The 13,130-nt window shown below is 36.0% G+C and overlaps 1 protein-coding gene across 1 annotated transcript in view; it reads left to right on the top strand.

The window, feature by feature from the left end:
* HERC1 (HECT and RLD domain containing E3 ubiquitin protein ligase family member 1) overlaps positions 1–13,130 on the top strand; it is an 89,887-nt gene that overhangs the window by 74,100 nt on the left and 2,657 nt on the right. Inside the window, exons 61-75 of the mRNA XM_009273995.2 lie at positions 500–565; positions 693–818; positions 1,460–1,598; positions 2,071–2,252; positions 3,003–3,158; positions 3,668–3,790; positions 4,373–4,475; positions 5,177–5,346; positions 6,740–6,878; positions 7,165–7,334; positions 7,709–7,878; positions 9,788–9,953; positions 11,253–11,329; positions 11,755–12,007; positions 12,244–12,396. Of these exons, the coding sequence (XP_009272270.1) occupies positions 500–565; positions 693–818; positions 1,460–1,598; positions 2,071–2,252; positions 3,003–3,158; positions 3,668–3,790; positions 4,373–4,475; positions 5,177–5,346; positions 6,740–6,878; positions 7,165–7,334; positions 7,709–7,878; positions 9,788–9,953; positions 11,253–11,329; positions 11,755–12,007; positions 12,244–12,396 (2,193 nt within the window). The remainder of the gene's footprint in view (positions 1–499; positions 566–692; positions 819–1,459; positions 1,599–2,070; positions 2,253–3,002; positions 3,159–3,667; positions 3,791–4,372; positions 4,476–5,176; positions 5,347–6,739; positions 6,879–7,164; positions 7,335–7,708; positions 7,879–9,787; positions 9,954–11,252; positions 11,330–11,754; positions 12,008–12,243; positions 12,397–13,130) is intronic.

Raw genomic sequence — 13,130 nt, 5'->3', positions numbered from 1 at the left:
GAAATGTAGAGATTTACAATGCTATTTTTAGAGTAACATTTTGGCACATTTCTACACCGAATTATTTTGCTAGTGTCAATTGTCTTTATGACTTGTTATGATATATAAACCAAAATCAAAATTTTGGATTAAGAATTTTTTATCACCAAGTTTATAACATTTTAAGCCAGTGTTTGCAATTAAGACTTCAGAAAGCCCTAAGCATCAGTAAATAGCAAGAGATTACTCCATCGTGAATTTTGTTTTTCTTTTTTTGTTTTGATTGCAAGTCACGGATAACAGTGTCATTACTAGATAGGTGTATTAAGGAAATAAACTTGGCCTATGGACGAAAATAAAGTATTTGAGTTTGCACACATTTGTTCTTACTGCTATACCGTTTAGAATAATTTGAATGTCAATATTGTTCTTAGTTAGAAAGGAAAGTAAGTATTATGTAACAGCAAAATAATGTGCATCTCTCGAACTGAATGTGGTAATTGTGGCTTTTGTTGTGTAGGATAACAGTAAGTGGATTAATGGTATGGATGAACAGATAATGTCTTGGGCAACGTCAAGGCCAGAGGTTAGTAAAATTGATGGGGGTTTTTGGTTTTTACGATTTTTTTTTTTTTTTATTTTTAATTTTTTTAATCATCATAAGATATTGAAAGTACTCTTGTTCTAAAGCATTCTTTCATGCTATTCCATAGGATTGGCACTTGGGAGGCAAATGTGATGTGTATCTGTGGGGAGCAGGAAGACATGGACAGTTAGCAGAAGCTGGTAGAAATGTCATGATACCAGTAGCAGCACCTTCATTCTCTCAGGCTCAGCAGGTGATCATTTAAAAACATTCATGTGCTTCTATTTTTAATGATTTAGCGTGTATTGTTTGTACAGTTTGTCAAAATCTCTCTCTAAATGTCTTTTCAATTTGTTGTTTGAATTTACTATAAAGTACGCTCAAAACATGTCTTTTCACTAAAGAGGAAGTCTTTAATTATTTGACAAATTCAAACCAAGAAGCCACTGAAATCTGACAGAACAAAATTGTTTGATATGAACATGATTTGAAAATACCTGCACAGCTTTAACGTAATACATGTGCCAATTTTGTTTTGTGAAATAACATTGACATTCAGTATGGAAGCATCAAAACTCAATCTCAGGTAGGAGCATATTGTGATTTCTCTCACTGGAAGAAGGTTTGCCAAAACTAGTAGCAAGTTTCAGTGAAGTAATTTTTGTTACGCTGTGATTGGGTAACAAAACTCCGTTAAACATGGGGTGAGTGAAGTCTTATGTTAATAGGGTTGTCATACAGGTATTTGCAGTGTGATGAAAGAGTCTGTTGTCTTGATATAATTTCAAAGAAAAAAAATTTAAAAAGAAGATTGTACATTGTAATGCAGGTATGACAACGTTGCTGCATCTAACACAAAAATCATTGAAACTCCTTTGTGTCTTTCTAAACTAGGTTGTTTGTGGTCAGAATTGTACTTTTGTCATTCAAGCTAATGGCACTGTTTTGGCTTGTGGAGAGGGGAGCTATGGGCGACTGGGACAAGGAAATTCTGATGATCTTCATGTGTTAACAGTCATTTCAGCACTGCAAGGTAAAATTGTTGCGTTTGAAATGAGTCAATTGATAAGGCACAAGTAAGCATTTTGGTAGTTAATATAATTATTTGTGTTGATGCTATTTTTTCAGATTTACACATTAAAATATTGTAGTCTTTAATTAAAAAAATTGAACAAATAAACTGGATGTTTATTCCTCCTTAAGATTTAAGTAGTAATATGTTAAAATTCCTTAATTTTAAGAAGGCTTCAGGGGAAAGTGTTTGCTCAAGATAGGAACATTTCATTTCAAAACTAATGGCAGGCCAGAAGCATAGGTTGTACACGAGAAGACAGATTTTGTGTTCAAAGTAAAAATAAATAAATTGCTATAACAAGAAAACTGTTATTGTGGTTGGTTCCTTTCCCCTGACTTAACTGGCTAGCGCTGGGGGCACTTGGATAAATGTATGTGAAGAGTTTATTATAATTTATTCTAAGCTTTGTTTTCTCATTTTTCTTTAACAGGCTTTGTTGTAACACAGCTGGTGACCTCTTGTGGATCTGATGGACATTCCATGGCTTTAACAGAAAGTGGGGAAGTCTTTAGCTGGGGAGATGGAGATTATGGCAAACTGGGACATGGGAACAGCGACAGACAGCGCAGGCCTAGACAAATAGAGGCTCTGCAAGGAGAAGAAGTGGTGCAGGTTCCAAAATATTTTTTGTCTCCTACAAACTGCAGGCATGGTAACCTAGTGCTAGGAATATTCCAGAACCATTGTCAGTCTTGACAGTTTGAATTCATATACTGAATGACAACAGGCAATTTTTTACTTCTTTGTGCATTATGAACCAAGTTGATAATTTCCAGTTGAAGGATGTTAATATCACAGAGCTCATTGTTGATGTGTGATGTTAATTGACAGTTGTTACTGGAGAAGACTAAAAATTAGAAAGAGCATGGAAGAGAGGGATGATCAAAAGATTGTCAAAATACAGACACGATTTAGAAGTTTCCCTTGGTCCTTGTCAGGTGTCTTTGACCTACAAAACTAGTCACCAAGACCTCCTCCTAAGTACTAAGCATGCATTAGAACAATACACAAAAACATATTTGGCTTTGCCTGGAGGTTTCCTTATAAAAAGATAAAATATTCGTACAACAAAAGCAATCTGTTTGCTGAAACCAGTAGTTGGTAAAAATAAATAAATAAAACACCTGAAAGCCTTTCTTCACGCAAATACCCGCCTGTCTTCCTCCTCAACATTACCGCTGAGAAGAATAAGAGATAGGTTGTTGGAGAAATCATTAATACTAAAATATCCGTATTTTAGCTCTTTATAAAGTGAATATAGTTTAGGGGAGGAAAAGTTATTACATATTTACATGTAATAGCTAATATAATTTTCCCCCAAATTTAAAATGTACATTAAAATTATGTTTATTTTGCTTCCAGATGTCGTGTGGCTTCAAACACTCAGCTGTGGTGACAGCAGATGGCAAACTTTTTACATTTGGAAATGGTGATTATGGTCGATTAGGACTTGGAAATACTTCCAATAAGAAACTTCCAGAAAGAGTGACGGCGCTGGAAGGCTACCAGATTGGACAGGCATGGTTTATCTGAAACTAGCAATGCATCTTTGTTTAAAGCTGATGTTTACAAAATGTTTAAGCATTCTGGGTTTTTTTTAACCTTGGCTTTTCTTTTGATTATGATGGCAGAATTTGACTATGCATAATTTTTTGAATAATTACTTTCCTGACTCTTTTGATCCCCTCTCTGCAAAACTGCCCATGTTTTTTAACGCTTTAACATTTCAAGATTTAGGTATTTTTAAGCATGAATTCATGAGCTATTTTGTATTCTTAAACAATGAGCATGTGTAGCATAATACTATCCTTTGATTCTAGGAGCAAAGAGGAAGCAAATACCTAAAAAATACTGCTGTGATCCTAAATGTCTTTAAAACACTGTAATAAGCAATGGAGGTTTTAATGGTTTTAAAAGGATACTTATTTTTTTAAAACACGATTTTTCTTTTCTTAAAGGTAGTTGGGGTGTTTGAGTTAGTAGTAAGTTAGCAAAAACTGTGGTAATAACATATTTCTCTCAACCAGGTGGCCTGTGGACTCAATCATACTGTAGCTGTGTCAACAGATGGCTCAATGGTGTGGGCTTTTGGAGATGGAGATTATGGTAAACTTGGTTTGGGAAATTCCACGGCAAAATCCTCACCACAGGTTAGAATTCATACAGAAATTATTCTTTGCATAAATTTTCAGTGTTGTTAAATGTGTTACACAGTGTTCAGAGTGTAATTTGCAGAAGTTAAATTATTAATTCCATCCACTATACTGTTCTAACACAATCTAGCATAAATAGTTTCTGATGATATGTTATGCTGGGCCTGATACTTTAAGGATTTCACATAAATAATAGTGACCTTATCTCAGTGGCAATACAAATAGTGAAAATCTTAGGATTAGCTTGAAGAAGAGAGCTTTCTTATTTTGGAATTTGGGGGGAAGGTTGTTTACACACCATCTACTTCCTCCCATGCCACTCACCGCTTACTCCTAGTAAATGTATTTTGAATCATTGTACATAGAATAAGGTGTTAGTTCTGTTAAAGAGAAAACTGTGTGTCAGCTTCCTGTATTAATTTACAAGCATTAATTAGAGTAATTCTACAATGTATGCATTGCACAGTGGGAATTATAAAATTTCTTTTTGGAAGCAGGAGTTACAGATTAAATTCATGTTTGCTTTTTGTTTATATCCTCATAATACCATAGCTCTTTTTCCTTTCACTTACCCCTTAGAAAGTGGATATTCTTTGTGGAATTGGAATAAAAAAAGTTGCCTGTGGAACCCAATTCTCTGTTGCACTGACAAAAGATGGTCACGTGTATACTTTTGGACAAGGTAGGGCAATCTGGTATTTGGACCTATTCATCTGTAAGTTTGTGTGTATTGCAAGTGAAAAAGAAGAATATTAAGACATATTTATAAGACTGACCTAATGCTACTTTTTAGATTTGTGCTGACCTAATCTGAATTTTGGAACTTCAACAATGCAATTTTAACATAGGCCTAAAATCCAGATTTGTAGCTCTAGCTAGTTTGATCTCAGGATAGCCTTTCAATTTGCTAATTTAATTTTTGAAGAGTGTTTTCCTAAAACTTCATTGAATTTCACATGTCCAAAAAACATTGGGTTACTTAAAAGTTTACTTTGTCTAATAAAGCGTATGCCTACACAAGTTGTTTAAAAATCTGGACAGGAGAATTTCCACGTGCACTGAACTAAACGTGTTTAAACTTCTCAAGTCAGTTAATTCATATGTATTATAAAACCGTACATTTAGATCTAGAAGTCTTATTTTAATAGAATTTGATCTTGTTTCAGACTTAGTGAAAATAACAGCTTTAGCAATATTAATGAGCACTGTAGGAAGCACTGTTTTGTAGGAAATGTATACTAGATTTCTCTCTAACCAATTGCACTTGTGTCCCAGTTCCAAGAGTATGTAGAATTGCTTTTTGTCCCTCTCTGACTTCTGCCTGCAAGTAAAATTAACTTTTTAATGTTCTTTACATATATAGACATGTGCTTGTAATTTTAGATCGCCTGATAGGTTTGCCAGAAGGTCGAGCTCGAAATCACAACAGACCCCAACAAGTTCCAGTACTGTCAGGAATCTTCATTGAAGACATAGCTGTAGGAGCAGAGCATACACTAGCTTTATCATCTACAGGGGATGTGTATGCTTGGGGTAGCAACTCTGAAGGGCAGGTATGTACTATTCCCTGTTTATTTCTGACCTTTATAAGGTTATAATTGTACTTTACAGATGTGGTTGGAATATCTCTATTTTGGTGGAAAAGAAAGCTTTTATTTTTGTTCTCCTCCTTTCCCCCCCCCCCTCACCCATAATAAGATTTTAGGCATTTCCATTATTTTCTTTTTTATTTCCTATGCTCTTACATGGTAGTAGTTTGGGAAAGCACTGAAGACATTCTACCCAAATTACACTAATCAAAACTTTTTTTAAAAAATTACAAATTTTTACCTAATTCTTGAGCTGTCATCAATTTTTTCAACATCGTAACATTTATGATAGGTGTCAATCAGATTTGTGAACTCTCTAGATGCTTTTCGTAAAGAAAATATAAATTAACTTTTTTAGACAGTAATTTTTTAACATCAGGAAAAAAAAAGTAAATAATAAATTCTCTCTTTTCTTTAGGACCCTAATTTTATCCCTGCCCTTAAAAGTCCGTTTTCCTCCCTCGCCCCATGTATAACTCAAATTTTTGAAAGGACTTCAGCTTTTTGAGAGTTTTGCATGCTACAGTATAAGAAAGAGCCTCTTGATATATTGGCTGGTGGGGGTTCAGGAAGTTTGGGCAAAGTTTGTCCTCTGGTATTTCAGGATTGAGTTTTTGAGAAGGGTTGTTGAGCAAGTTGTTTAGAATAATTTCTGAGAGGAACCTCTTTGGTTTTTTGGGTTTTTTTGTAGGGTGCTTGCTTTGTGTTTCTGGAAGAGAAAAAATTGTTAGGGTAAAAAATTAAAGAAACTTCATTCTGACAGCCTGTTTTATATGATTTGCCTTGCAGTGCAAAAAATTCGTTTTATATGAAGTGGTAAAAAAAATTATACTCTTATAATATGAAATTTTCACTTTTAGAATATGAAATTAGAATATGATATGAAGCTATCAATAAAAAGTCAGAACAGCTTCAGTAAACTTTCTGTTTACACAAATAGTGTTGTCCTAAACTATTGTAGGAATTTATGTGCTAGAACAAAAATGGTACAGAAGAGACATACGAGCTCTGTTGACTATGCATGAGAGAGACTGTGCAACGTAGATGACTTAGCAGCATAGATTAGTTCCTCAGTCTGCAAAAGAGCTTGCAAAAAATCTCTAGCTGTTATAAGGTCTCTTTGACACCTAGATCTGCTACTCCCATTGAGTATGGATGCAATATTCTATCGAAAATAAAAGGTAAATGCTAGCATAATAAAAGATATATACGGGAAATATTTTTTTATCCCAGTATAAGCTGTAGATTAATACCATTTTTTACTATTTGCTCTGAATTTTTGCTTATGGGGTTTTAGAAGTATCATCACAGTTGTTGATTCTTCTTTGTCCTTTTTACATCTGTTATAAATTATCAGCTTGGACTGGGCCATACCAACCATGTCAGAGAACCAACCCTAATAACAGTCCTGCAAGGAAAGAATGTTCGACAAATTTCAGCAGGACGTTGCCACAGTGCTGCCTGGACAGCTCCGCCTGTTCCACCAAGAGCTCCAGGTAAAGAACTGAGATTGTTTGTATGGTCATTTGATTTAGTCTTTGTGTTTCCTCGGGGATGAGTGCAACAAGAACTTCTGAACATTTGGGACAAAATTTGTGTTGTTTTATATCCATGCAGGTGTTCAAATGATCTTAGTCTCTTAATTTTGCTACTGTCATGGTTTAACTCCAGTAGGCAGCTAAGCACCACATACACTACTGCAGAGAAAATCAACTCCATCGCAGCCAAAAGCAGTACAGCTACTGTTTATGAAATAATGTTTTTTTTCTTTTTCTGTGATAGGTGTGTCAGTGCCTTTACAGCTTGGTTTGCCTGATGCCATTCCACCACAATATGGGGCACTGAAAGAAGTGAGCATTCATACAGTAAGAGCAAGGCTCAGATTGCTGTACCATTTTTCTGACCTCATGTACTCTTCATGGAGATTACTTAACCTCAGTCCCAATAACCAGGTAAAATTCCATTTGAAAAAAAAAAATCTTAGCTGTGTTGTGTTATGCCATGTCGCTAGACAGTTTCTGACCAGATCAAGATGGATCTTAGTAATAGGTTTGATAGGTTTTTTGTAATAAATAAAAAAAATAAATCCGGATTAAACCAAACTCTGTGAAAATATTGTTAAATATTTTTGCTTATGCTAACATTGACATGTCAATGTTTCAGTTTCCAAAAGCTTACTAGCCTCAAAGCTAAAACAAAAAGTGCTAATCTGTCTGTTTCCTGAAACATTGAAGTGCTAGTGATTATTGTGAAGGTTTTTTTTTCTGTAAAGAATTGAATTAGTATCCTTTATTAATATGTTTATTCTCGTACCGCTTTACTGCAGAACAGCACATCTCATTACAATGCTGGAACATGGGGAATAGTTCAAGGACAGCTAAGGCCCTTGTTAGCACCACGAGTATACACGCTCCCCATGGTACGCTCTATAGGAAAAACTATGGTTCAGGGGAAAAACTATGGGCCCCAGATTACTGTGAAAAGGATATCAACCAGGTCAGTATTATTTTCATAGGCATTGTATTAGACATCAAACAAATACTGATGTTCATACATTTTCCCTAACTTTTGCCACACTGAGCTCTCTCTGTACAACTTTGTTAATCAAGTGACTTCAGTAGTCTTTACATGTTTGAGTTACATTGTATGGCTGTGTCTTTTCTTTTTCTTTTTTTTTCTTTTTTTTTTTTTGGAAAGAGGTCGGAAGACTGTGCAACGTAGATGACTTAGCAGCATAGATTAGTTCCTCAGTCTGCAAAAGAGCTTGCAAAAAATCTCTAGCTGTTATAAGGTCTCTTTGACACCTAGATCTGCTACTCCCATTGAGTATGGATGCAATATTCTATCGAAAATAAAAGGTAAATGCTAGCATAATAAAAGATATATACGGGAAATATTTTTTTATCCCAGTATAAGCTGTAGATTAATACCATTTTTTACTATTTGCTCTGAATTTTTGCTTATGGGGTTTTAGAAGTATCATCACAGTTGTTGATTCTTCTTTGTCCTTTTTACATCTGTTATAAATTATCAGCTTGGACTGGGCCATACCAACCATGTCAGAGAACCAACCCTAATAACAGTCCTGCAAGGAAAGAATGTTCGACAAATTTCAGCAGGACGTTGCCACAGTGCTGCCTGGACAGCTCCGCCTGTTCCACCAAGAGCTCCAGGTAAAGAACTGAGATTGTTTGTATGGTCATTTGATTTAGTCTTTGTGTTTCCTCGGGGATGAGTGCAACAAGAACTTCTGAACATTTGGGACAAAATTTGTGTTGTTTTATATCCATGCAGGTGTTCAAATGATCTTAGTCTCTTAATTTTGCTACTGTCATGGTTTAACTCCAGTAGGCAGCTAAGCACCACATACACTACTGCAGAGAAAATCAACTCCATCGCAGCCAAAAGCAGTACAGCTACTGTTTATGAAATAATGTTTTTTTTCTTTTTCTGTGATAGGTGTGTCAGTGCCTTTACAGCTTGGTTTGCCTGATGCCATTCCACCACAATATGGGGCACTGAAAGAAGTGAGCATTCATACAGTAAGAGCAAGGCTCAGATTGCTGTACCATTTTTCTGACCTCATGTACTCTTCATGGAGATTACTTAACCTCAGTCCCAATAACCAGGTAAAATTCCATTTGAAAAAAAAAAATCTTAGCTGTGTTGTGTTATGCCATGTCGCTAGACAGTTTCTGACCAGATCAAGATGGATCTTAGTAATAGGTTTGATAGGTTTTTTGTAATAAATAAAAAAAATAAATCCGGATTAAACCAAACTCTGTGAAAATATTGTTAAATATTTTTGCTTATGCTAACATTGACATGTCAATGTTTCAGTTTCCAAAAGCTTACTAGCCTCAAAGCTAAAACAAAAAGTGCTAATCTGTCTGTTTCCTGAAACATTGAAGTGCTAGTGATTATTGTGAAGGTTTTTTATTCTGTAAAGAATTGAATTAGTATCCTTTATTAATATGTTTATTCTCGTACTGCTTTACTGCAGAACAGCACATCTCATTACAATGCTGGAACATGGGGAATAGTTCAAGGACAGCTAAGGCCCTTGTTAGCACCACGAGTATACACGCTCCCCATGGTACGCTCTATAGGAAAAACTATGGTTCAGGGGAAAAACTATGGGCCCCAGATTACTGTGAAAAGGATATCAACCAGGTCAGTATTATTTTCATAGGCATTGTATTAGACATCAAACAAATACTGATGTTCATACATTTTCCCTAACTTTTGCCACACTGAGCTCTCTCTGTACAACTTTGTTAATCAAGTGTAGTCTTTAGTTTTTACATGTTTGAGTTACATTGTATGGCTGGGTCTTTTTTTTTTTTTTTTTTTTTTTTTTTTTTTTGGAATTTTTCTTTTTTTTTCTTTTTTTTTTTTTGGAAAGAGGTCGGAAATGCAAGCCCATTTTTGTACAGATAGCAAGACAAGTGGTAAAGCTGAATGCATCAGACCTTCGCCTACCTTCCCGTGCCTGGAAAGTGAAACTGGTTGGAGAAGGAGCTGATGATGCGGGTGGAGTGTTTGATGACACTATTACAGAAATGTGTCAGGTAGGAAAAGTAGAGTTTTTGTTCTCTCTGGTGTCTTTTAGTATTTTTCAAATTTCCTTTTTGCAGCTTAGCAAATACTTGTTCTTCAGTCCGGAGCCACAACACTAGAGCTGCCTACTTAGGGATGTCTCTGGGGATAAAGAAATCTTCCTAGATTGTGGCAAGGAGGTGCCATAAGGCCACACTATAACTAGTATTACAGTAGGCCCCTTGGAATTCTGGGATGGCCCCTATGCATTATAGGAGCATTTTGCAGCCCCCCATTCTGTCCAGCCAATACCTTCTGTAAGAGAAGTTGTACTTTATTCTGCAATTACAGTACGTTCCATGCATACAATACAGGAACACCTCAGGCAGGTGTTTCTTATACGTGTCACCTCTCAGGTTCAGTGCCGGACAGGAGATCAGTAGCAGAAAGTGCACATTTTTGCCTGTCTGTGACCAGAATATTGTTGCTATCATCAACATAGCTGTCTTTTCAGATCCACCTGGAAACTGAAGGCTTCAGACTACCAGGACTAAGATAAAGCTGGTCAATGCTAATGTATACTGCTTATAGTTTTAAAGGTGTGTCTCAGCCCTGTGACACAACTATGATTGTAGCCAGGAGAAGGATGCAAGACAATGCTGGCTGGAGAAGTTTGGTTGTTCCTTAATCTTCCAGGAGCCACAAAACCCAAAGAATGAGGATTAGTGAGGATGATTAGTGTCTCTGCTTAGTCTGAGACAGGGCAACAGTTAGGGATAGTGCTGGAGCTGGCATTGGAGTTAGAGTTAGGGTACTGGATGGAAGAAACTGAAGTACTCCGTTTATTAATGGAATTTCTGAAGCCTGTAAGACTAGAGTAGGGTTGATTCAGGTAAGGACTTGAGGTGTAATTTTTAGGTTCCTTCCTAGACAGTTTACATTAAACATGAGGTGGGATGAGGGTTCAGAACAGAACTCATTGAAAAATTTGTTTCAGTTTTGGTTCTTGAAAAAGCTGCACCAGCAGGGTATATAGCTTATGGCTTCTGATTATTTGTGAAACAGGTACCAGGAACGTATCACAGAGCAGTCACAGTAAAATAACCATTATAGTAGGACATAAGGGCAGGTCTTGAAATAAACACGTTTTTATTACTAAAAAAACATCCCTACCGTCTTTACTTTCTCTTAAATGTTTCACATTAATTTGTAAGAAGTAATCATCACTATAATAGAATATTCTGTCTTGTAATGCTATAATGCCATAATATTTCTGTGATAGGTTTGTTATCCCTGTGTTTAAGAAGGCTTTTTTGTTGTTGATTTTTAAGGAACTGGAAACTGGAATAGTAGACCTGCTTATTCCTTCCCCAAATGCTACAGCTGAAGTAGGCTACAATAGGGATAGGTAAGTTGTCCAGGATTTGCTTTTATTGCAGATGTTAGTGGGTGAAAATTAAAATCTTCTATTAGCTGTTTTATACCAAATTATGAGACTTCATGATTTTCTCAAGTATATTTTTTCCTTCAGGTTGTGATGTTACTTTATTGTGGAGGAGAGGGCATGGTTTTAACATGAACTTCCTGGACTGCTGGTGGCAGAATTCAGAGTAACATCAAGAATGCCAACCTTTGTGGTCAGGATTAGTTCTGCCTATCTCAGCCTCCGTTATTTTAACAGCTAAAGATAACAATAATCTTATTTAGACACCCCTTGCTGATAATTGTGTTGACAATTACTATGCTGTGCTTAGAAATATTTTGTCATTTACTTCTAATGAAGTAGCATAGAAGTGATACTAGAGTATTTTCACTGATTCTTTGTTCTTTCAGGTTTCTCTTTAACCCTTCAGCATGTTTAGATGAACATCTGATGCAGTTTAAGTTCTTGGGCATTCTCATGGGTGTAGCTATTCGTACAAAAAAGCCATTAGATCTTCATTTGGCTCCAATGGTCTGGAAGCAACTTTGTTGTATCCCACTCATCTTGGAGGATTTGGAGGAGGTAGATCTGCTCTATGTGCAGACCCTCAACAGCATTCTTCACATTGAAGACAGTGGGATTACTGAAGAAAATTTCCATGAGGTAACTTGAAAGTTGGAGCTTTTAGGTTTATTCTGAAAGCAGTTACTTTATCAGGTTGACCTTAACTTCAGGATTTATATAATTCAATGTCTCCGTTACTGGGATAACAAGCACTTCGTATGTATTTGGAATAGTTTGTGATCTTATTATAGTTCTAGGTGACTGATAATAAAATATTAAACTTAGATCACTAGAGTGACTTACACTGAACATACTTTTCCTGTTTTGCATAACAGATGATTCCTTTAGATTCTTTTGTTGGCCAAAGTGCTGATGGTAAAATGGTTCCCATAATCCCTGGAGGGAACAGTATCCCACTTACCTTTTCAAACAGGAAAGAGTATGTGGAGAGGGCAATTGAATACAGGCTCCATGAAATGGACCGTCAGGTAAGAATCTCATTGTAACCCTATCCCCATTGTTAATGCGAACAGTGTTTTTGATTTATGCAAGTTTCCATTACAGTTTATTAGGGAATAAGAAAAGCTTGGCTTTCTGCATCTAGCCTGGATCCCCATGGCTTTTTTCCCCTCCCCAAACTGTTTTGGGGTTTTGTTTTAATTTAGTCCTTTTTTTCTTAGTAATTGCTCAGTTGACAAAAGAGCATTAGAAATCAGAAGTTGTCTTTCATTAGAGTAGCCCCACAGCAACTGTCAGTCCCACTTGAGAAATTAACCTGCAATTGTGCATGCTGCGCACTGTAATTAGACATTATAGCAACATAGACACTAGCTAAAGTAAATATTATTGGCAAGCATTTGTTTAACTTAAAACTATTTCTCTTCTGCTTTAGCACGGAAACCACAAATATGTCATGATGTGTTTTGAGAAGTGTTAATTACCTATTTGCATACTTTTGTGTATTTTGTCATTTGTATAGTGAAGCTTGGAAATGCTAGGAAAATACTTTTCCTTTTTCTCAAGATATAGATGCATGCATGATATTACCTGCATGTCGTGGTTTAATCTCAGTCGGCAACTAAGCACCACGCAGCCGCTCGCTCACTCCCCCCCACCCGGTGGGATGGGGGAGAGAATTGGAAGAGCACAAATGAGAAAAACTCGTGGATTGAGATAAAAACAGTTTAATAATTGAAATAAAATGATAATAATATGATAATAA

Source organism: Aptenodytes forsteri, unplaced genomic scaffold (genome assembly GCF_000699145.1).
Source record: "Aptenodytes forsteri isolate BGI_AS27 unplaced genomic scaffold, ASM69914v1 Scaffold239, whole genome shotgun sequence".
Lineage (NCBI taxonomy): Eukaryota > Metazoa > Chordata > Aves > Sphenisciformes > Spheniscidae > Aptenodytes > Aptenodytes forsteri.
This window is presented reverse-complemented; position numbering and strand designations above follow the sequence as displayed.